General features: G+C 49.1%; 1 protein-coding gene across 1 annotated transcript in view; it reads left to right on the top strand.

The window, feature by feature from the left end:
* LOC144169995 (netrin-1-like) overlaps positions 1 to 21,947 on the top strand; it is a 196,035-nt gene that overhangs the window by 160,656 nt on the left and 13,432 nt on the right. Inside the window, exon 3 of the mRNA XM_077699484.1 lies at positions 18,135 to 18,284. Coding sequence (XP_077555610.1) covers positions 18,135 to 18,284 — 150 coding nt within the window. The remainder of the gene's footprint in view (positions 1 to 18,134; positions 18,285 to 21,947) is intronic.

Below are 21,947 nucleotides of genomic sequence, written 5' to 3'. Positions count from 1 at the left end.
ATTCCGGGAAACGCAACGGTGGTCCGTCCATGATTTACAATAGATGTCACGTGTTAGTCCCGAGCCTTGAACGTGCACGTGATTGTGCATCTATCGACTGATCATCATTAAATAGTCACGCAAAAAAGAAAGAAAGAAAGAGAAGCTAGATATCTGCTTCTTCTAACAGGCGCGAAACAAGATTGCCGCTCTGCAGACAAGATAAAATCTTACGAGGATTGCGTCCGCGGCGCACGTCTTCGAAACGATGTCATTGAGAAAATACGTCAGGATTCGGCATGCTTCAGATTGAAGGTGTACGGATAGGCAGAACGGTAAAAGAAGAACAAAAAAACAAATCTTAACGATTCCACGTGCATGCAGAATAAATAAAACGCACCTTCAAAGACCCAGGTTTTCGGAAGCCATAACAGCGCCAGAGATGGGCCCTCATTTCACCGGGAGCAAAGAACTACAGTATGCACGTTCCGCACCGTGCGGGTGAGCTCACGTTTGGCGACGGCAGTTTCGGAAGCTCGCATGTTTCGTGCCGGAATGAGTCGCCATCACTTCCGCCTCCCCTGCGTAGAAGGGAGGGGGGGTGGCAGCATACGTTTTCGATCTCCTCAAACTTCCAAGCACCGCGAAACTCATCCCACTTATGGCTGCGTTCTTGCTTTCATTCCGCCGTGTTTTTTTTATCTATTCGGGAAACTTTCTGCGGCGGGTCAAATTACTCCCCCCTTTGATGTCCACGGAGTCGTATTTCGGTGCTGACGCGAGCGCGTTCTACCGGTGGACGGGGCCGGTTCTATACTGCTGCTGCTGTCTCAGCAAATTTTGTCCCCGCCGGAGATTTGCATACGCCACGACGACGAGCATTAATTGTCCTCACGCAGTGACCCGAAGAAATACGCCATTTCCGCCCTGGCAGCCTTGCCTTTCTATGAGTTGATGACATTTTGTAAACCACAGAAAATCACAGAACCATGGCGATTCTAGTAAACTATCAGTCAAGTTCTATAGTGTAAACCAAAATGAACTTAATTATTTCATTTCATTTTTTTTATTTTTCGTTTTTCATTTAATACATTCACAACTGAGATCAGCTGCGATGACTGACGCCTCATGCTGGGAAAGTCCGCGATTACCATTTCGTGCCTCCCTTTACGACTGGATATATTTTCAAATGAAAACAAAATACGAAATGCTGGTGTTTACGACATCTGGTGAGCGCTAAAGAAAACCAGTTGTCTAAATTATTCGCGAGCCTTATATTATGGGTGCTGCATTCGACGGATCTAAGCTAAATTTTGTAAGCTCCTGAGGCGAATCTAAGCTTTGGAAAACTAAGAGGTTTTAGTTTTTCGAGAGCCTGCATGCACGAGCGTGCCTTTTACAGCGTGATCGCTCGTCATCGGGCGACAAAGATTACCGACACTGCGAGGTAACGTACAGGCCACGGATAAACGCAGCAGGCAATGCAACGGGCCTTCCGAAAGTATCGATAAGGTTCGAGCCGCTTACCCAAAAGCGGCGCGACAGGAATCGATTGAACTACCGCAAACTGGTTGCGGTAATTTTCTAGCGAAGTTGTCTATTGCTAGGATCTAGCAGACTAGCGTTCACTATCAATTTTCGGAGTATAAAAAATTCACAAAAATTAAGGAAAAGGCCTTCGGGCCTCCATGTTTTCATATAAGACGACTTATACTGCCTAGAGCTGCAAAAAAAATGTCTTCCAGTAACGCAGTTGTGCCTAGAGGTGAAGCCCACTGATCGGTGTTAGCTTGGTATTTTCAGGATCTTCCCACATTGTGTTACTCAGTCAAGCATGGCCATCTACGGAGCGAGTGTGGTTACAGTACCGCCCTCTCTCTCTCTCCTCTCTCTCTCTCTCTCTCTCTCTCTCCTCCTCTCTCTCTCTCTCTCTCTCTCTCTCTCTCTCTCTCTCTCTCTCCTCTCTCTCTCTCTCTCTCTCTCGACATTGCGCAGTGCGGGTGCTCTCCGACAGTCAACTGTGCGGCGCACCGCAGACCTACCAATCGTGTGTGTCCGTAATCTGGTGACGTAGAGATCACGCCAGTGTCCCTATAATGCGACATAGCGATTCCCCGGCATAGCTAAACCCTAAGGTAGCAAATCCTATCAGAGGGGCCAGCTTCGCTGAACTTCCTTCTTCACATGGTGGAAGGACTCTGATTTTTTTCCTGCACAAGTTTTTCGCCGTTCTTTATTACCGCAACGCATTCAGTTTCGTACAATAATAACTCTATGCCGCAACGGGTCCCGGTAGATCTGCACAAGTTTTTCGGCCTGCTTCATTACCGCAACGGTCTGATTCTGCAAAGTCCTTTTCCTCTTCATGTAGGGAAACTTACTGTGTCCTTTTCAGGTTCTTTGGTCCATACGGCGTCGCCGTAGCACGGGAAGGATGATGATCTTGCACCTCATTTTACTCCTCACATTAGCGTAAAAGCTTAAAGAGAGGTGGTGGTGGTACACCACTCCTGCGCCAAAAGTGCCCCCGTGCAATGCTCTACATGCGTATCATGTTGCGCGGAAAGATTCCTGTCATTTCCTTTGCATATGCTGACTGCGAGTAAAGTTTTATCCATACGTACAACCCGCCGCGGTGGCTCAGTGGCTAAGGCGTTGCGCTGCTGAGCACGAGGTCGCGGGTTCGATTCCCGGCCGCGGCGGCCGCTTTTCTGATGAAGGCGAAAACCAAAAACGCCCCGTGTGTACGAGGTTTCCGCGCACGTTAAAGATCCCCAGGTGGTCAAAATGAATCCGGAGCCCTCCACTACGGCACGCCTCATCGCCTGCGTTGCGTCGGCACGTTAAACCCTACAATCAATCAATCAACCATACGTACATGCGTATCTCAAGCTCCTGATGCATCGTCACATTTACTTGCTCTTCAGCGACCGGGGGATGAGCCACCCTTGCGTTAGGGAAGCTAGAAAGAGGACCAGCAGCGCTATCCCGCTAAGGCCTTGCGAAAGACACTGTCTTTCGGAGGATGTCTGTGTGTGTGTGCGTGTGTGTATGTGCTTCTATAATATTTCTTTAACTAGTTCATTTCGGTAGCTTGATAAAAGCTAAAGATATTTTTCCTTCATACCCCTCCGCACACCTTCCACTTAACCACGCTCATGCCAACGATGCGTTACGTTGGCGTAGCTCAAAACAAGGAACGTTCCTCACGGGTCGTTGTCGCCGTTCGTCACTCTTCGGCCCGGCGGTTTCCTCGCGTTTGTCTCTCCCTCCGTTCAGCGTGGGTACAAACTGAAGCGTATGACTGGGCTCGATCCCCGGGGCCTTTGTGCGCGCCAGCCCATATGGCACAGCTGACAGCTCCGACAACAATACCGTATGCGACGCCACGACAGCGTGGGCGAAGTTATGCGGCGAAGGCAAGGTGAGCCGAGAACCACCACCGCACACGGACGCCGTGCCCAGGAAGGAGGGACCGGCGAGGCCCCACGCAGTGGCGGCGGCGACACCTTTTTGCCGGGCAGCATAAATTGGCGCGCCGGATAGTCGAAAGAGGAGGACGCGCGAGCGTGGGAGCTGCTACGCGCGGATCCTCCCTGCGATGCCGGCAGCAGCAGGGAAGCAGGCCGTGGACGTGTCCCCGTGAAAAGAAATTCCTCAGCCCCGGTGACCCTCCCGTTCGGCTGAAGATGCGTGCTCACTCACGGCACACGTTGGGCCCGTTGTTGCCCCCCGCGGACCCCCTGCCCCCAGCACTCTTGGAAGCCAGGGGTTGGGCTGGCCGGGAAGGAAGCCGCGCCTGCATTGACGGAGAGGGCTGCATTTAAGAAGAGCGTGGGGGGGACGAAGGTGGAAGGAAAGGCGCATGCCGACGCAGCTGCCGGAGCTATTTACGCTCCTGTCACCTCCAGCGCACCGTGCTGAAGAAGCACGTCCGTGTGTGCGTTTTGGTTGCTGCCGTCGTCGCCGGCAATATTTGAGAGAGGGGAGTGGGCGGGCTGGCTGAGAAGCGCGGTGGCTCCGTGCCGGACGCTCGGGCTCGGCAAGTACGAACCCCTTACGTGTCGCCGATCTTGTCTGATGGTGGCTGTAGTGGTTGTTTACGCAGGGAGAGGAGAACGTAAGCAGCCGTGGTCGCGGAGCTGTCTACATGATGCTTGTTTTCATACCCCGGGCTTCTGTCGACGTGCGTTTGCTTGCTTGTCTTCTTTTCCGATCGCGTCCTCCCGTGTCGCTCATAGTCCTCTACCGCCTTGGGAGGACTGAGCTGTCCTACCAAGTTGTGCGGGGCCATGAAAGGCAATCCCAGAACAGAACTGGGGTCGCATTCACGAAGCAGCCATGCAGCCATTTTCTCACCCACACGCAATCCACTGGTCAGTCGGTGTTTGGAGGGAGAGCAAATACTTTATTGAGAAAAAAAGACGAACGCTCGGCCGGAGTTGAGGGCGCCTACCTTTCCTGGGGTAGCAAAATTGGGAGAGAAAAAAACTGAGCTGGTGGATGTCGACGAAGTAGAAGACAGCGTCAACAATGCGTATGCAAGACCAATTCTAGAGCCGCAAAGAAAGCACGAAGCTGTGGGTCCACTTCTTGAATACGTAAGCCCGATGCCAGAGCCGTGGAAGTAGCCCGAAGCTTCGGAAAAACCGTATGTCATTCAACCTTCAGTGCCTGAAAGAAACGATTCATGTAAGGTCATAGGTCCATAATGAGTAATGACCTCGTCGGAGGGTGGTGGTTGAGAGTTAGAACCTTGTGTCGGCGTTCGTAATCAAGGCGCCCACATATAGCACGTACAATAAACTCAGGATTTCAAAGCCCAGTGCAGGTAGAACAGCGTGCACACTTGCAGTACGTTACAAGAACGGCGTGAAAAGGTCGCACTGAGCAGCAGTGGCAGGTGATTTAGTTTGAGGGGACAGGTAATGCAAGCTCTCCGGATCAAAGTCGAGAAGTCCTGGAACACTTGAACACTGGGTGAGCTCAGTAACTTGCTCTGGTCCTTTTCACGGCGGAAGTAAACACCGCGATAACCCATCACGCTCGCTCGAGAAAAAAAAAATGCGACTGGAGTCAGTATTAATGAAGGACCGTTATGCTTTCCAGTTATCCACCTTATTCCTGGACAGATCGCTGTTACCAGGAACACCGTTCAAAGTTGTGTTACGTCCTCGCTTCCGAGCTAGTGCGTACAATTCAGCAACGTGCAGTCGAATAATGTTGGGCCCCGTCTCAATGCCCTTTCGATTAGACGAAACATTCATTTGAAATACCACAGCACCGATTAGGTTTTAGGGGGATCGCGTGCACTATATCGAGATCTCTCGAAGGCGGCTCTGAGGTCGTACAATGTTATCTGTTCGTGTAAGGCTCGAGCTGTCACAGTTGATGGGTTCCTATAAGCCAGCATGCATATATCCTCCGCGTACATGGTGACGTTACCGTTGTGTGGTAGTTCCTAAGGGATACTAATGAGTGCAACACTGAACAATACAGAAGGATCGAGAACTCCCCTTTATGAAACCCCACCGCCCGACACAGTGACGTCCAGTCTCGTCATCAACCATAAACTTTATTATCGTGAAATCATTGAGGTATACTGACAGGTTCACAGAGTTCGCCACCTCCACCTAAATGATCAGTGGCATTGAAAGTTGCGTCGTGTAGCCCATATTCGGTGTTCAGAAACATGGAACCCACGATCCGGAGTGGCTTATCTCATGCTCAACAACAGCGTTTGATGCGTAGCACTGTCGGAAGATGACCGCCCTAGCCGAAATCCGGTCATCATATCCATTTCAGACCACAGCGTTAGCCGCCATTAACAATTGACGCGAAAGGTGTGGTGCTTACGAACATGCCACAGAACCGTGCGTGTGCGTGTGAGTGAGTGAGTGAGTGAGTGAGTGAGTGAGTGAGTGAGTGAGTGAGTGAGTGAGTGAGGGAGGGAGGGAGGGAGGGAGGGAGGGAGGGAGGGAGGGAGGGAGGGAGACTGTTCTTAAAGGGACACTGAAGTGAATTTGCCAAGCTCCCGTTTTTGCTTGCACTGCGTAGACTGGCTCAAATTAGCACACTTTTCATCGTTTATTCGGTTGACAAATCGGTAATTATTTTACAAAGCGCGAAAGAAGAAAAACTACCATGCGCGGTTTGCGGCGGCCGCACCAACTAAAGCTGTGACGTTAGGAGGAGCGGGCACCGTGATTGGACGATGCCCAAGGTGAGCAACCAAACAAGTTTCGGTTTCGGTTTCGGTTCTGTAAAACACAACCGTTGGCGTTGTTGGATGGGCATTCTCAATAACTCAGTAATCATCGTACCGCGCTTCTGCCATGTTGTCAGCTGTAAAAATTTGCGCCTCCTAGGACGGATTGAAATCGTAGCAATCACTAGCTGAAACCTACGCAGTGCATGAACGCCCTCCGCGTACCCGCAGACGCCCAAATGTCATGCGCTTTTCCCCCATATTGGAGCTTGCCTCCCTCATGCCTGTGTCGTAAAAAGCGTCTTCGCACCAGGCCGAGGGTCTGTGCATTCTGGCCTGTGCCCACTGCCTGCAAGCAGTCGGTGCTTATGGCAACAGCACGCCAACGAGAACTCGCTAGCGCGCCAGTGCCAGCCTGCGCGCGTTTTGTGAACTAGTTCGTGGAGCCATGAACGTTGCGGCCCAAAAAAAGGTGAACTCAATATAGAAAACATCGGCGGAAAACGGAAAAGTTAACTTACCAAAAAAAAAAAAAAAGCACGTACCCGCGGGGATTCGAACTCGTGACTTGCAAAATACTTGCGGATGCATACCTAGCAACCCAGACCGCTCGGCCACGGAGCTTTTTTTTTTTTTTTTTTCTTTATTACATGGGGAAATACGCTCAGACGTTGCAGTACGACGAATACAAGCAAACAAAAGAGGAGCTGGCTCCGCAGGCATTGGTAATATAGGGTATATATTGTACAACCAGTTCACACTTTTCTTTAGTTTTGACATTTCAAGCAGTTTAGGTGACTATTTGTTGTAATGTGCTCGTGCAGTAAGCGTCGCCCGAGTTTCCACAATAGCTCACGTCTAGCAATTGCATTTCGTAGACGGAAAAGCGTTCGCAGATGCGTAGTCGTGCTGCTGACCGCTGTGCTTGTTCGCCCAGCGCAAAAAAGTGCTTCCCACACCTTAGTTTACGCTGTACGGTAAAAATATCAGTTGATATTTTTTCCTTAGTACCTATATTGACTTCGCTGACTCCTCTTCCCCTTCAAGACGCCTTATATTTTCCTACTGGCGTACCAGTCAGCGAAGCGTCACATGTGCGCTTTTGCAGCGCTTGTGTGAAGCGACCTTGACTTGGTGCTAGATACAGTGTACAAACTAACCAAGTAAAAAAGACACACTCTTCCATTCACAAACGTGTCCTGGCTTCGTTTCAACTGAGCGAAGGAATGGCGACGACCCGTCGGCGGCCGGCGGACGAAACGCTGGGCCGACTGACTCTGTCTGAAGGCCGGGGAGCCGTGCAGTAGCGCAGCCAATTGCGAGCTCGGCTCCTCCCGACGTCACACGAAAACGACACAGAAAATGGGCGAGCGTAAAGAGAGGAGGACAGCATTTTCGAATTAATTTTTCTACTAAATAAAATCGCGTAAACGCGCCCAGAGTGGTCGAAACATGGCCTGGGTACTCCGGAGTATACAATTTGCGCTAGTAATCCCGCAATGTTTACATATCACTTCAGTGTCCCTTTAAAACGAGGTTCATGCGCTTATTGTTAGGCGGCCGCCAGGAGAAGGAGGGGAGGGTGTCCTCTAGTCCCAGAAGCCCTGGCTGCCCGTGCCCTCGACCATTAGGCTACGCTGGGCTGAGAAGTTAGAGCTAACCAGATCGGCCGCCCACTGCTTGTAGCTTGAGTGAGGAATGGGGCCTGGAGATGTTTTTTCAGTGTTGCTGTTTCCAGCTTCGGCCAAATCTACAAGCCCCTTTAGATCTTATATAAGGCTTTAGAACTTGCATAAGAAAGCGCCGCATTCATACTCGTTCTTAGCAGATAACCTTAGCCGCGCGGTTATGGTTCCCACTTTGGCCGCAGAGGAGGGGCGGGCCGGCGTCTCAGAACTTACGAACATAGTTTTAAGCATGTGCTGGACATTTACACGCGCGCACGCACACACGCACATTTGAAGATGGCTTGCGTATTACTAAGGGCATTCCATTCCTAATGGGAGGAAGCCTGACTTCCGGTCGCGTTCACGGCAAAGCAAAAAGGCGCTGTGCAGTCGCCGCTGTTAGAATCACTTAAAAATGCAACAAAAAAAAAGCGCTTTTTTAGTGACTCAACGCCCGGAGAGCCTGAAATAAGGATTCAGGCATGCCGAAAAGAGGGCACGCTCGAAGCATCAAGCGGTGCGTTTCATCGAAAGCGACGACGTCCGAGAGCTTGTTTCTCGGGCCTTCGGAAAGTGCTCCGAAATAGCAGGTCCACTCTATTCCGGGACCGGCCGGGCGCCTCTGGAGGCCCCGGGCGAGTGACGCAAAGCGTCGGTGTTTATTCTCCCCTGCTTTGCGTGTTATTAGCGAATACAGGCGGATTTCCAGTCCATCGAACAGCGGGGTCGTTCCCGTGAATGCGGCTAATTATCAATAACAAAGCTCTGCCAACATTAAATGCTGAGGAAAGTATTGATGGTACGAGCAGTAATGCTTAGGGTTTTTTCTTCCCAAGAAAATGTTTTGTTTTCTAGTGCTTAGTGCAAGAGTTGCGATTCCGTGCACTATACGTATAGTGCAAACTGGCGCCTGAAATGTCCAGTTTGCACAGGCTTGCAAAAAAAAAAAAACCATGAGCCATATCCACAAAAGTTGCAATTTTGTGCACTGCGTATAGTGCAAGCTGGAACCTGCTGTCCAGTTTGCATCGGTTTGCCAAAGCATAATGAGCTATATCCTGTCTACGCCCACTGCAGGGCAAAGGCCTCTCCCATCCAATTACCTCGGTCCTGTGCCAACTGTGACCAATTTATCCCCGCAAACTTCTTGATCTCATCTGCCCATCTAACTTTCTGCCGCCCCCTGCAGCGCTTGCCTTCTCTAGGGATCCACTCTGTTACCCTTAATGACCAGCGGTTATCTTGCCTTCGCATTACATGCCCTGCCCAAGTCCATTTCTTCTTCTTAATTTCTACTAATATGTCTTTAACACCAGTTTGCGCCCTGACCCACTCCGCTCTCTTCTTGTCCCTTAATGTTACACCTATCATTTTCCGCTCCATTGCCCGCTGAGTCGTTCTCAATTTAAGTTGAACCCTCTTGGTGAGCCTCCAAGTTTCTGCCCCGTAGGTGAGTACCGGTAAGATGCAGCTGTCATACACTTTTTTCTTCAACGACAATGGTAGGCTGCTATTCATTATCTGATAATGTCTGCCATATGCACCCCACCCCATTCTGATCCTTCTAATTATCTCTGCCTCATGGTTGGGATCTGGGGTCACAACTTGGCCTAAGTATATATATTCGCTTACCACTTCCACTGCCTCGCCATCTATCTCAAACTGCTGTGCTGTCCCGAGGTTATTGATCATTACTTTAGTTTTCTGCATATTAATTTTCAGGCCCACGGTTCTACTCTGTTCGCCCAGTCTGGAAAGCATGCTTTGCAATTCGTCCCCCGAGTTACTTAGCAAGGCAACGTCATCAGCAAATCTGAGGTTACTGAGGTATTCTCCATTAACCCTTACTCCCACCTGTTCCCAATCCAACGTTCTGAATACTTCTTGTAAGCATGCGGTGAATAACATTGGAGAGATTGTGTCTCCTTGTCTGACACCCTTCCTTATAGGTATTTTACTGCTCTCCTTATGGAGGATGATAGTAGCTGTAGACCCATTATAGATATCCTCTAGTATTCTTACATAATGCTCATCTACCCCCTGGTTCCGTAATGCCTGAATGACTGCTAGGGTTTCGACCGAGTCAAATGCTTTCTCATAATCTATGAAGGCTATATATAGGGGTTGAGTATACTCAGCGCACTTCTCTATCACCTGATTGATCGTGTGAATATGGTCCATTGTTGAATAACCTTTACGGAACCCTGCTTGTTCTTTAGGCTGACTGAAATCTAAGGTTGCAGAGATTCGGTTAGCGATTACCTTGGTAAATACCTTGTAGACGACTGACAGTAAGCTGATCGGCCTGTAGTTTTTCAAGTCCTTTGTGTCGCCTTTCTTATGGATTAGGATGATGTTCGCGTTCTTCCAAGATTCCGGTACCATTGCGGTCATTAGGCATTGCGTATACAGGTTTGCCAGTTTTTCAAGTACAATTTCTCCGCCATCCTTCAAGAGGTCTGCTGTTATCTGATCCTCACCAGGTGCTTTGCCCCCTTTCATTTCTTTCAAAGCCTTCCTTACTTCTTCGGTCGTTACTGGTGGGATGTCTATCTCCTCTGAACTACTGTCTCGTTCGGCATTATCCTGTATGTCCCGGCTACTGTACAGATCCCTATAGAACTCCTCGGCCACTGTGACTATTTTATCCCTATTTGTGATGACATTGCCTTGCTTATCCTTAAGTGCATACATCTGATTTTTCCCCACGCCAAGACGTCTCTTTACTGCTTTCAGGCTACCTCCGTTCTTTACAGCGTATTCGATCCTCTCCATATTATATTTCCGTATGTCAGCTGTCTTGCGCTTATTGATTAACTTCGAGAGCTCTGCTAGTTCTATTCTGTCAGCTGCGGTAGAGATTCTCATGGTTTGACGTTTCCTGATTAGATATTTCGTCTCCTGTGAAAGTTTACCAGTATCCTGTCTAGCCATAGTGCCCCCGACTTCTACTGCACACTCCTGCAGTGGGCGTAGACAGGCTGGTGATGATGATGATGATGATAATGAGCTATATCCACTTTGTGAAAGTGTATGACGGGAGAATCTTGTTAGCACAGACATGGAAGGGATACAGAATTTAAATGAAAGGTAGGAGCAAATTTAATTTCTCTTGACAGTTGACGACGGTCATGCCTTAACAAACTCGCATACACACACGCACAACCTTTTACTTTCACTCTGCTGATCTTGAAAACGGTGCCTATTAATAACTAATTTACTCAAAATGCGCATAGAAGGGATGAAACGTATCAGCTTGAGGTCCAAATCATGTTTTGATCCTAAAAATAGTGCCAATTATATTTACTCAAGATGCCGATACAAGGGATGAGACGTATAAGCCTGAGGTCCATAAATTTGCTGTACAATGGCTGGAAGCTGGAGAATTTTAAATTACTCTTGGCCAAATATATTTAGTTTGTACGTAGATACACTTTAGAGGCGACCGTTAGCCTTTCTAAACTAACGTACGACTATTGAGAGGCCAAGGCAACAAGGTGGTCATAAAGAACTAACGGCTTTGTATGGACTGAGTAACTGAATAACCTAGAACAAAACAAGGCCTGGCTTTCTGCGTATACCAGGCTGAAGCAATCATTGCTATATACTGCTAAGCTTGCATAATTTCTTTCTCTTTTTTTTTGTTTTAGGCGCCGAAGCTACACCTACTAAGAGGCGCGCCGTAGTGGGGTGCTGCGGATTGATTTTGATCACCCATGGGATTCTTTAACATACTCTGAAATCTCGACGCACGGGTGGTTTTGCTTTTCGCCTCCATCTGAAAAGCGGACGCTGCGACTGGGAATCGAACCCGCGTCCTTGGGCTCAGCAGCACTTAGCCCCCGCGGCGGGTGAGCTTGCGTGATGCCAAATACTTCGAAATTTCACTGCCCTCACTCGCCGGTGATGTACAAGTAGTGTCGTCCGCATTTAAGATATCCAAAAACTGGTCCATGATACCCTTCTCCATTATTCATTTCTACTTAGTATATCTTTGTGCCTTCAAGCGTTGAAGTTATCGCGCAAACGAGCGGAGCGTTTTAACACCAAAGGTATGTGGACAGCGCCTCCTCGGTGTCGCCACTCAAAAACTCCCGCACACAAAAGAAAAAAAAATCTAAAGCGGATGACCCGGGCCGGTGTTCTGTGCGTCGCTATCAAGGTGACAAGCATCTGCACTTGGGGAAAGTAGCCGCGCCACTGACACGAGAATGGAAAGGCAGTACTGAGAGGCTCCTCGAAGATTTGCGCGCCGGACTGGGGTATGCCAGCGTGGAACTCGACGGGGTCGCGCGGTCAACGCACCGAACACGCGCTGTGCGAGCGCATGGCTCGAGCCCCAAGGGGGCGAACTCCGGGAAGCGGAGACGGCAGCGCCGCGCATAGCGCGAGCTCAAAAGGCGCGCGCGCGCGCGAGTCTCCGGCGGGCCCGTGGGAAGAGCCCTAAATTTGAAGTTACGACGACCGCTCTGCGTCCTTCGAACGGGGAGCTGTAGGGGCAACGGAATAGCACGACGCTTTACGGTCTTGTTAGCCAGCTCCGAGAAGGACAGGTGCACGCACTGCGAGAGGAGAACCGAGTGAGCGCGCACGGTTAAGCTGCAGGAAACGGAGAACACGCGAGGTTTCTAAGCCTCGCGTGAGCTCTAATGTATATACTTTTTTTGTCGTTTGCAGCTCCGTCGGCTCTTTTACGCTGCTGCGCCTTGGGCTATAAAAGATGGAGTCGAACGAAGTTCGGCCTCGAGAACGGGTCTGGTGGAAAGCTGCAGAAGGGCCCGAACGTGGCGTAAGCGGGGCGTGCCAGTGTCGCTACCATCAGCGGGTGCTCAGTGGGAGCACGTGGAATACGCTGTTTTCTGGGTCACGACTGTTACGTTAGGAATAATAAAAAAAGAGGCATTTCTGCCTTGTCCGAGTCAACTGAGAAAATTTGGGATGCAGTTTTGATCACTGCACTTTTCGCGAAGGGTCGGGCTGACCGCCGCGTATCTCCTCGCTTCGCTTGTGAGATCCTGGCGTCCGAGCCATTGCGCGATCGCTGTTTGTACCGTTGCGTGGCGCTTTCCCCCCTCTCTCCCCGAAATGCCGGCTCGTCTCGGCACATTTGTGTAGAGCCGAGCAGACTTTTCGAACTCCTGCCTGAGGTAAAGGCTTTTTCCGTTGCGGCGATAAAGCACTGTCAGCGTGAGAGAGAGAGAGAGAGAGAGAGAGAGAGAGAGAGAGAGAGAGAGAGAGAGAGAGAGAGAGAGAGAGAGAGAGAGAGAGAGTAAACATTTATTTCTGAAAATTGGGTGAGGGTAAAGAGGGTGTTAAAGAAGACGGGCAAGGGCGGCTGCCACGGCCCCTTGAGCTGGCCGCTGCGCAGCACGCACTCCCACTGCTCGTAGGTTGGGTGGGTGACGGCCGCTCCGTTCTGATTCGTGGTTAACCTCACCTCATTGAACTATTTGAACGGCACCCGAACTCCCTCTCGCCGGGACGCAGGGACTGTTCGGGGAGACGCTGCATGCCCAGGACACTGAAGGTATGTGACGCTTTCTCTACCGTCCGGCTGCAACTCTGTTGCGCCGGCGAAAGCCAGCCAGCCCCTCTGGCTGCTGGCTCATGCCACGGTTGCTCCTGTTGTTCCAACCCGACGCTTACATGTAGGCTGTACGTAACACTTGACGATAACGCCGTGCGGTACGCGCCTGTGAGCGAACGGACCGCGTCTCTATCGCTGCTGCGAGCCAATCTGGCCAGCGCGCCGATGCGTCGCGCTCCGGATTTTGCCCTGACCGCGAAGAGTCCACTGGTTCGTTTCGGCGACGATGCGCTCACTTGCGCGGTGCGCCTCACCACCCATTTCACCTAAAGGAAACTACGCTCAAGCAACCAATGTAATTGGGAGGTTGACGCAGAATAAACGCCTTCTCTCCGTACCCTGGGCGTATTCCTTTGTGGCCTCCTACACCACCTGCCAAACAGAGGTGGTGTTGAGTTGGCGCGACTGCGTTTCAGTGTCGTGAACGTGCTCAACAAGCTCGAACCCACGGTGGTTCCTCGCAGTGTGTGTGTGTAGAGCCGAGCAGACTTTTCGAACTCCTGCCTGAGGTGAAGGCTTTTTCCGTTGCGGCGATAAAGCACTGTCAGCGTGAGAGAGAGAGAGAGAGAGAGAGAGAGAGAGAGAGAGAGAGAGAGAGAGAGAGAGAGAGAGAGAGAGAGAGAGAGAGATGCATATTGTGAGGTAGAGATGTCGTCCACGCGCTGCAAATGTCGCCGAAAGACGATCATCTTCCGCCACACCTGCGACGTTCTCCCCCCCCCCCCCCCCCCCACTCTCCCCATCCCACCGCTTACGCTTTTTACCTTACCTTTCGCTCTTCCCATGATGAATGCAATGGAGGTTTGCTGAATTCGGTTCATTTTTCCCGCGTTCGCACTGCTCGCGCAATATCTGCTTGGCACCTTTTATTTCTGTTCTCCTTGGAACAGCTCAAGCTCGAGCTCGAGTTCTGTTCTTTTTGTGTTTGCTCTTATCTCGCCTAGCTTCGCCGCCATTTTTAACGCGTTGCTGCAGCACCGGAGTGAAAGCTTCGGGGCGTCATCCTCCCTCCGGGGAAGAGGGCGACCACCACCGCAGTGCGTAGCGACGGTGCCCGTCTAGTAGAGTGGCCAAAGGACCGACGAGTGGCTCCGTCCGGGCGTAGTGGCAACACTACGTCTGTTGCCGGCATTTAATAAAGTCTTTTTCACTCACTCACTAACGCGTTGCTCTCTTTTTTGTGTTTGCTATGGGGAAAATCAATCAAACGTGCATTCTTAATTAAAACGAAGGCTGGTAATCTGCATTATTTACCTATATTTCACCTCACATATGCCGGAGGCTTCCTTTGTGGTATTTACTGTGGACACGTATGAGCCATCCCAGCAGCTGTAGGAGTTCGGAGAGAGAGAGAGAGAGGTAAAACTTTATTTGGAGCGGCCTATGTCCGGGCTGCCGAAAATGGGTTCTTGGTGGGCCGGGACGGGCACTCCGCAGCAGTCAGAACAGTGGCCTTGCTTATATACACTTCCTGTTCAAGCATTCTCTTTTTTTTTTCTTTCATGGGCATTTTGGCAGGGCGGTTGAATTGAGCGACAGGCTAACAGACAGACAGGCAGACAAACAGATCGGTTTTTTGCCTTTAGGTAGCCTAAAAAAGACTATAGTTTTATATAATGCGTTCTATTATTCTCTGATGCGCCCGATTAGAAAATACTTATCCTGCAACCGAAAATACGTTCTGCGTAGATCCACAACGGCGAATTCTATCGTGAAGGCCGACCCGAGACAACAGAGGTAAAGACAAAACACAGAAATGCGTTCGCATATACGTAACTTTTCCGTGAGAACGACCATTGTCTCGTAATATCTATCACTCCTTCATGCAACAATGTGCCCCCTCCACACAAAAAGAAATCATTTTTTTTTTTGCATTTGATCATACTAACGCAGTACAATTACTTGGCATTAACTTGTCTGGCAGCACCAGCTTCCTTGGGCATAAATAATCGCAGGTTGTGTCAGCGTAATTATGAACCTACACTGCGAATGTTCCCACTGGCTGTGGTAACTCAACCTTTGCTAACTTCACCGCAGCATCAGTGTGCTTGCTGTGGAGTACCCTTTACAGGCAAGCTTTAATGCTACTGCCGGTGATAATGGGGAAGATAGCTTTCCAGTTCGCAACTTGATTTTGGCACCTTTACCGCAGCATAAACGTACTTGCTGTCAAGAACTTTCAAAAGCAAGTCTCGATGCTGCTGATGCTGATAGTGATGATGAGAAAGATAGTGATGAGAGAGGGAGAGAGAGGGGGGAGGAATGGAGAGGGGAGGGAGGGGTATACACGTTTATTGACAGCAAGAGATGGGCTTGGGTTGGAGCTTTAAGATGTCCTTAGTTCAAGACACCTTGAGTGCGGGCGGCATCGACAGCCCTTTGGATGAGCTGAACCTGGTCGTCCAGGCCGGTGCTCGTCAGGGTTCTTTCCCAAGGCTCGGTACTGGGAAGGTTCAGTTTGAAGGAAACCAGCGGGGACCGGTCACACCCACCACCATATGGCCTAGTGTTCCGGGTTCTCCGCAAAATCGACAAAGCTTGGAGTTTTGATGGTTAAGAAGGTGGAGCCAGATAGGATAAAGGAATGGATAAAGCAAGGCTTTTGATAAGGTATCGCACCCCAAGTTGCTATTAAAAATTGACACGTTATTTAACAACCACCGGTTTTCGAATTGTTTTCGTCATACCTTAGCCATAGAGAGCAGTTTGTCGTACGTGAATGCTAATCTTCCTTCTCGACTGTGGAGTCTGTTGTACCCCAGGGAATTGTACTGGTCCCCTGTTATTTATGCTATTTATCAATTACATACCGCATGACATTACTGTTCCCATCAGACTGTTCGCACATGATTGCGTATTGAGCAGCCGTATTAAAACACTTGTCGATCAGATCGAATTAAATGTTAACATGCAAAAAAAATTAATAATAAAAAAAACTGGCGTGACAGCTGGCACATGGTTTTGAACACTGAAAAAACTGTGCGCATGTCTATCACTAAAAAAACGAAGTGTTATTGATTAAGCTTATTCCATCGAAGGTGTCCCGTTGAAAAGAGTATCAGCATTCACATGCTTAGGTTTGAAGCTTACGTCGGATCTGCGTTGGAATGAACATGTAGATTAGGTATGTAACAAGGCCAGAAAATCTGTGCGGTCATTTATAGGAAACGTTTGTAATGCTATCCCTGAAGTAAAAAGTTTAGCGTACAAAACTTAAATTCGACCAATTCTCGAATACGCTAAAATTGTGTGGTATCCGTACACCTCAGAAAATCATTCTAAACTGGATGAAATCTAACGGCTTGCTGCAAGATTTAATCTTACAAATAGCGTAGTTGCCACTCCCCCACCCAATTATGTGAATTTGCTGAACTTAATTCTCTGGAATCAAGAACTGAATATGACCAATCGAGGTTTCTTTTTCTTATTATTCATGGCCATGCTACAATTAACAAATATGGTTATTTTCGTATATCTCCTGGCAACTATTTTCGTAATCACCACGGCATGTATATCCCGCCACCGACTACTCGCAATGGCCGTTTTAAATACAGCTTCTTTCCGAGAACAATAAACAATGGAATATGCTATCAGACGCCACAGTAAGGACGTCATCTATGAGGGGATTTCTTGAAATTGTCAAGAGCACGCACGTACGCGCCAAATGACCCGGCCAAATGTCAACAATGTCATCGCCTGTGTTTGTATCGCATGTTGCAGCTGCCTTCATGTTGAATTTCCCAACTGCACTTTGTGTTTTTGTTTCTAGAACTGTACTTCTTTTTCTCTTCTGTAACCATGGTGTATTGTCACCTACCACTCCTGTAATAGGCCTAAACTTGGCTGACAATATCAATAAATAATAATAATTGGTTGGAGAGCGCGCAAAGGTCGTTCGTGCTAGTGGAGGAGCAAGTGTCTGACGGGGCAGCCTGTAGTGCTGCATGGTGTCTGAGTAAGAGGTCAAGGGCAGCGCTGATCTCGGCGCCCGCTTGGTGGATCGATTCTCGGGCAACTTTTACAGTCCAGCCTCGATGGTGCTGTTGATAATGATCAGTCAGAGCTGTAGAAGTTTTCTTGCTGGCAATTCGGTTGTGCTGCCGACCCCTCATCATGAGTGTGCTTGCTGTGGAGCATCCTTTAAAGGCGAATATCAATTGTGATGATGATATGGACATGGACAGCATGAGCAGGAGACATCTTCCCTATACAACGCCACAGCAGTAAGCACTGGTGTTTGCCCATATTCTCTCAAGCCTTTCCTAATTACCTGTCACTGTCCCTGCTCCTTGGCTTACCAGGTGGCGCAAAAGATGTCGCAGCTTTTGTGTATGCGTGTGCTCGGGTGCCGATAAAAGACTGCATTGCATTCAACGACGGAAAAAGCGAGGACCCTTATCTGCAAGGGTGTTGAATAAAGGGGTCCCTCTTCCATGCCACTGGCTGAAAACCACAGCATGGGCCCTTTGGTGTCATAAAAGTGTTTTACGTCGTTTAGGCAACACTTGTGTTCATGAAGTACCTACCGCTGGTTGAGGTTCACCAGTTATCGTCACTACCGTTCTTTCATGGGTAGCATTATTGGTTGCGCACACCATGCTTGCGCCACGAGCTGTTAACAGAAACGAGGACTCGAAACAGAGCGGAGAATGAGCGGAGGTCCTTATGTTGCGTTCGTTTTCTCTGTTCGCAGCGTGCGACTGCCACCCCGTTGGCGCGTCGGGGCGCACGTGCAACCAGACCACGGGACAATGTCCTTGCAAGGATGGCGTCACCGGAACAACGTGCAACCGCTGCGCCAAGGGCTACCAACAGAGCAGATCACCCATCGCGCCCTGCATCAGTGAGAGACAACCACATTCTTCTACATAGTCCTTACCTTCCCCCAGCGTATCCTGTCGGCCGAATGCCAAATTTACACCCAGTCGTCCCGCGTTCGTGTCTTGCTGTATTTTCCTGTGCCAGAGATGACCGCTGTGGAAGTAGAAGTGAACAGAAAAAATTGAATGTAAAGAAAAAATTCCGGGAAATCCACCCTGTGAAGGTGGTTGGAAAGCGAAGCTGTAAACGACACCCACAACGATTACCCATGCGACGTCACTTGAATTCACACACGTGGCTATACTAAGAGTGAAACCAGATATTTGCGAAATATACATAAACACACCCTTTATTACTTCAAAGAGATATTCTTTGCTAAGGTTAAATCATGAACGATGGTCGGTTGAGTTGTATTTGTGAAGCACGTGAGTGGAAACCCTTTTTATTTTTATAAAATTAAAGGAAGCTCGAACCCGTTTTTAGAAGATCTCACTACTCCTCCATCTCTCCCACCGCTGACGGAGACGACGAGATCGGTGGCAGAGACAGGAAAGTGAGATGTCATGCGTTGGTGTGAGCTTCCTTTAATTTTTAAAAGCTCCTTGCGCATGCACAAGTTGCACCGTGACACGACCGTTAAACGTGCCATGGGCGGAGCCCACAGTGGCGCGAGAGGTCGCGTGACGCTATTACGTGGCATTCAGCGAGAACGCAGAGGGTAAACCCGAAGATGTGCTCGGTGAGTGCACTGTCTGTCTCCCCCGTTTACACGTGGGCTCGTAGCTCAATCGGTGAGACAATGGGCTCGCGCTCAGTTTCTCTGTTCGTTCCAGGTTTGGTTCCTTCCGGTGCCAGTAACTTCTTTTATTTGTTTGCGGAAGTTTTCTGTTGACACCAACGGTCGCGACAGAACCCTTGGGGGTAGAGGCTATTGGGAAGCCAGGGGCTGACTCCACTGTTGGGAATTTCACCGCTGACTCCACTGTTGCGAACCATGGTAGCGTGGTCGATGTGGGCCGAGGTGGGTGAAGTGCCGGGGCAGTCATGACGGGCAAGTTGACGAAGAAGAAAACTTTATATACAAGTATTTACATCTTGGTATGAGAGCGGGCAGTGCGCTCCTGCGCGCGGGAGATTAAATAGGCACGTTGGGTCCCTTCCCCTTCACCCTTTTTCTCCGGCTGACGTCAGGAGGCACCAATCACGGAACATGGCACTGATAGCAGCGCCACCACACAAAACACACACGCGCACACGAGCGAGAGACCCCTCCTCTCCTGGGCAGGTGAGCGCCAGGTTGCTCCCGCCGTGGCAATCCGCCGTGGGTCAGAGCCCCCTTTGTCCTGGCGATGTTGCACTACCACGAAGACGCCTTGCATCCCTCGGTGGTAATATTCTTCGAGTGGCCTATTGAACACAACACGCCACAAAAGGTCAAGACAATGAGGCGCGGGCACGCCGCCGAGGCTTGTTGTGCAGGGCGCCCAGCATTGCTTTTGTTAGCACCCCCGCTGGCCGGTTGGCGCTTTTGAGAAGCCACGAGGTCGCTGAAAGGCGCATAGTTCAAGTAGGCGCAAAGTTCGCCACTGTGAATACGCCGGTTCGTGGCAAGTCGATGACGGAGGGTCAAAGGCAGGTTTTCGAGGAATCACTGTCGCAACAAGGCAGAAAACTTCGCCTTAAAAAAGTTGTTTTACGTCACAAAGCTATACCTGGGCTACGAGGCGCGCCGCAGTGAAGGGCTGCCAAATAATTAGATCCCCTAGAGGGTTCCCAGACAGTTTATCGAACGCCGTTTTATCGAACGCCGTTTTATCGAAAAAATGCCCGTTTTATCGAACGCCGTTTTATCGAATGCCGTTTTATCGACCCACCTACGTCCGTTTTATCGAAAGTGCGGTTTTGCGGCTTGCATTGTAATTTTCGGGGTTTATTTTGTTTAACTGGCCATCGCATTAACCTAACCTGCAGTAACCTTCCTCCTACATTGTCTCTGCCGTGCATTACATAAAAAACCTATCTATATATGTTGACGCGCCTTTACAGTGCTTTCGATAACCTTTGTTTTATTAAATTATTTTTATTTTTTGAGTCTTTATTGATTTCACTCTAGCATGTATGACCCCCTTGTTTATATTACACAATTTGCCCCTATAGTACCAACCCGAACCCCGTGCGCAATATTCCTTAGATGTGTATCGGCGTGTTTAGGTTAGTGTTGAAAAATATATCCCTTGCGCCATGGTTCATCATTACGTGATCCAGAGTCTTGTACCCCACAATTGTTCTAGTCACGTGGTTTACCCGCGACTCCTACTCGGACCTTGGGGTCACACTGTTTGCATGTGGAGAAATGTTGGGCCAAGAACTTCTGAAAGATTAGTGCTATGTGACTGGAACAGGGGGGTTCCGACAGTGATAGTGAGACCCCAACAGAGGTGGTGGAGTCTAGGAGAATCGTCACGAGGGAACCTGTCACAGCCAACTCGTCATAGGTGAACTCGTCAAGTAGGACAAGTCGTCAGAGGTCATCTCGCACTAGGGAAACTCGTAAGCTAGTACAGCTGGACAATTGCCCATCCCACCACAATTTACGTTTTTTGTTAATCATGCTCAAATAAAAAAATACAGGATTTCGTATAATTTTCTACTTTTGCGTCAACACTCTTAGCCCCTCTTTTGATTCACCAACCTTACGTTTTCGTGGTGGCCTTGGAGGAACACGCCCGACCAGGCAGCGCATTTTGTTGGTTTTTTGTGTGCCTTGTTCAGGTATAATCGCACGGGCCATAGTATTGCTCGTTCTCATTTTTTTAATTTTTCCATTTTTATTTAGAGGTAATCGGGTCACGACGCTGTATTTGGGTAGACCTTCATGATTTCTCCATTTTCGGTGTTTACTATTTTGATCTTACTGTTTTTATGCCTTATGATAAAAAGGCAAGAGCATGCACCCCAGCAGACATGCTGGGGTGCAACCAGAGGGAGATGAAAACGAACCAACCTGCAGTACGGTGACAATTTTGTACCTAACGTTTTTCTCGTTAGTTCATGCAAGGCAACGAGAACAGTAGTACAAGGCTTGGTAATCTCTTAGCAACTGAACTCAGATCCCATTAAGAATTAGGAATGCAGAAATCAGGAGAGGCTTTTGCTAGCGTTCCAGTTAGGTTTTTGACATTGGACCCTCAAGCGCCAAGAAGTGCTTTACTTATGTACAACATACGCGGCGAAATAATTAGATTATGTGTCGACACAAAAGCGGTTTATACAAAAAGGTACGAAGCATATCGAGGCATTATATTCAATACGCCACAATGCCGTGATATGCTTCGGATCAGAGGGGATAGAGACACAAGGAGATTCGTTATGGCAGTACCAGTTGCGCAATGAACACAGCAAAAAATTCTGGTGACATATTTCGCGCATCACAAAAACAAAGAAAAAAACACGCAGGAAATAAAAGTCAACAAGAAGACAGACTATAAATGTTTTTAAATAGGCCTGCTGTGGAGACAAGATTTGCAAATTACATAGCGAGGAGGAAATTAAAAAAACGTATCGCAAATTCTGTTACTCGAAAAGGCCGAGAAAAACACTTTCGATAAAACGGCTTCGATAAAACGTCCGTCGATAAAACGGCGTTCGATAAAACGGCGTTCGATAAAACGACTTCGATAAAACG

This window comes from Haemaphysalis longicornis, unplaced genomic scaffold, assembly GCF_048455015.1.
Source record: "Haemaphysalis longicornis isolate Haplotype H1 unplaced genomic scaffold, Haemaphysalis longicornis Haplotype H1 scaffold_2, whole genome shotgun sequence".
Taxonomy (NCBI): Eukaryota; Metazoa; Arthropoda; class Arachnida; order Ixodida; family Ixodidae; genus Haemaphysalis; species Haemaphysalis longicornis.
Note: the sequence above shows the minus strand (reverse complement) of the source record. Positions and strands in the feature narration are given on the sequence as shown.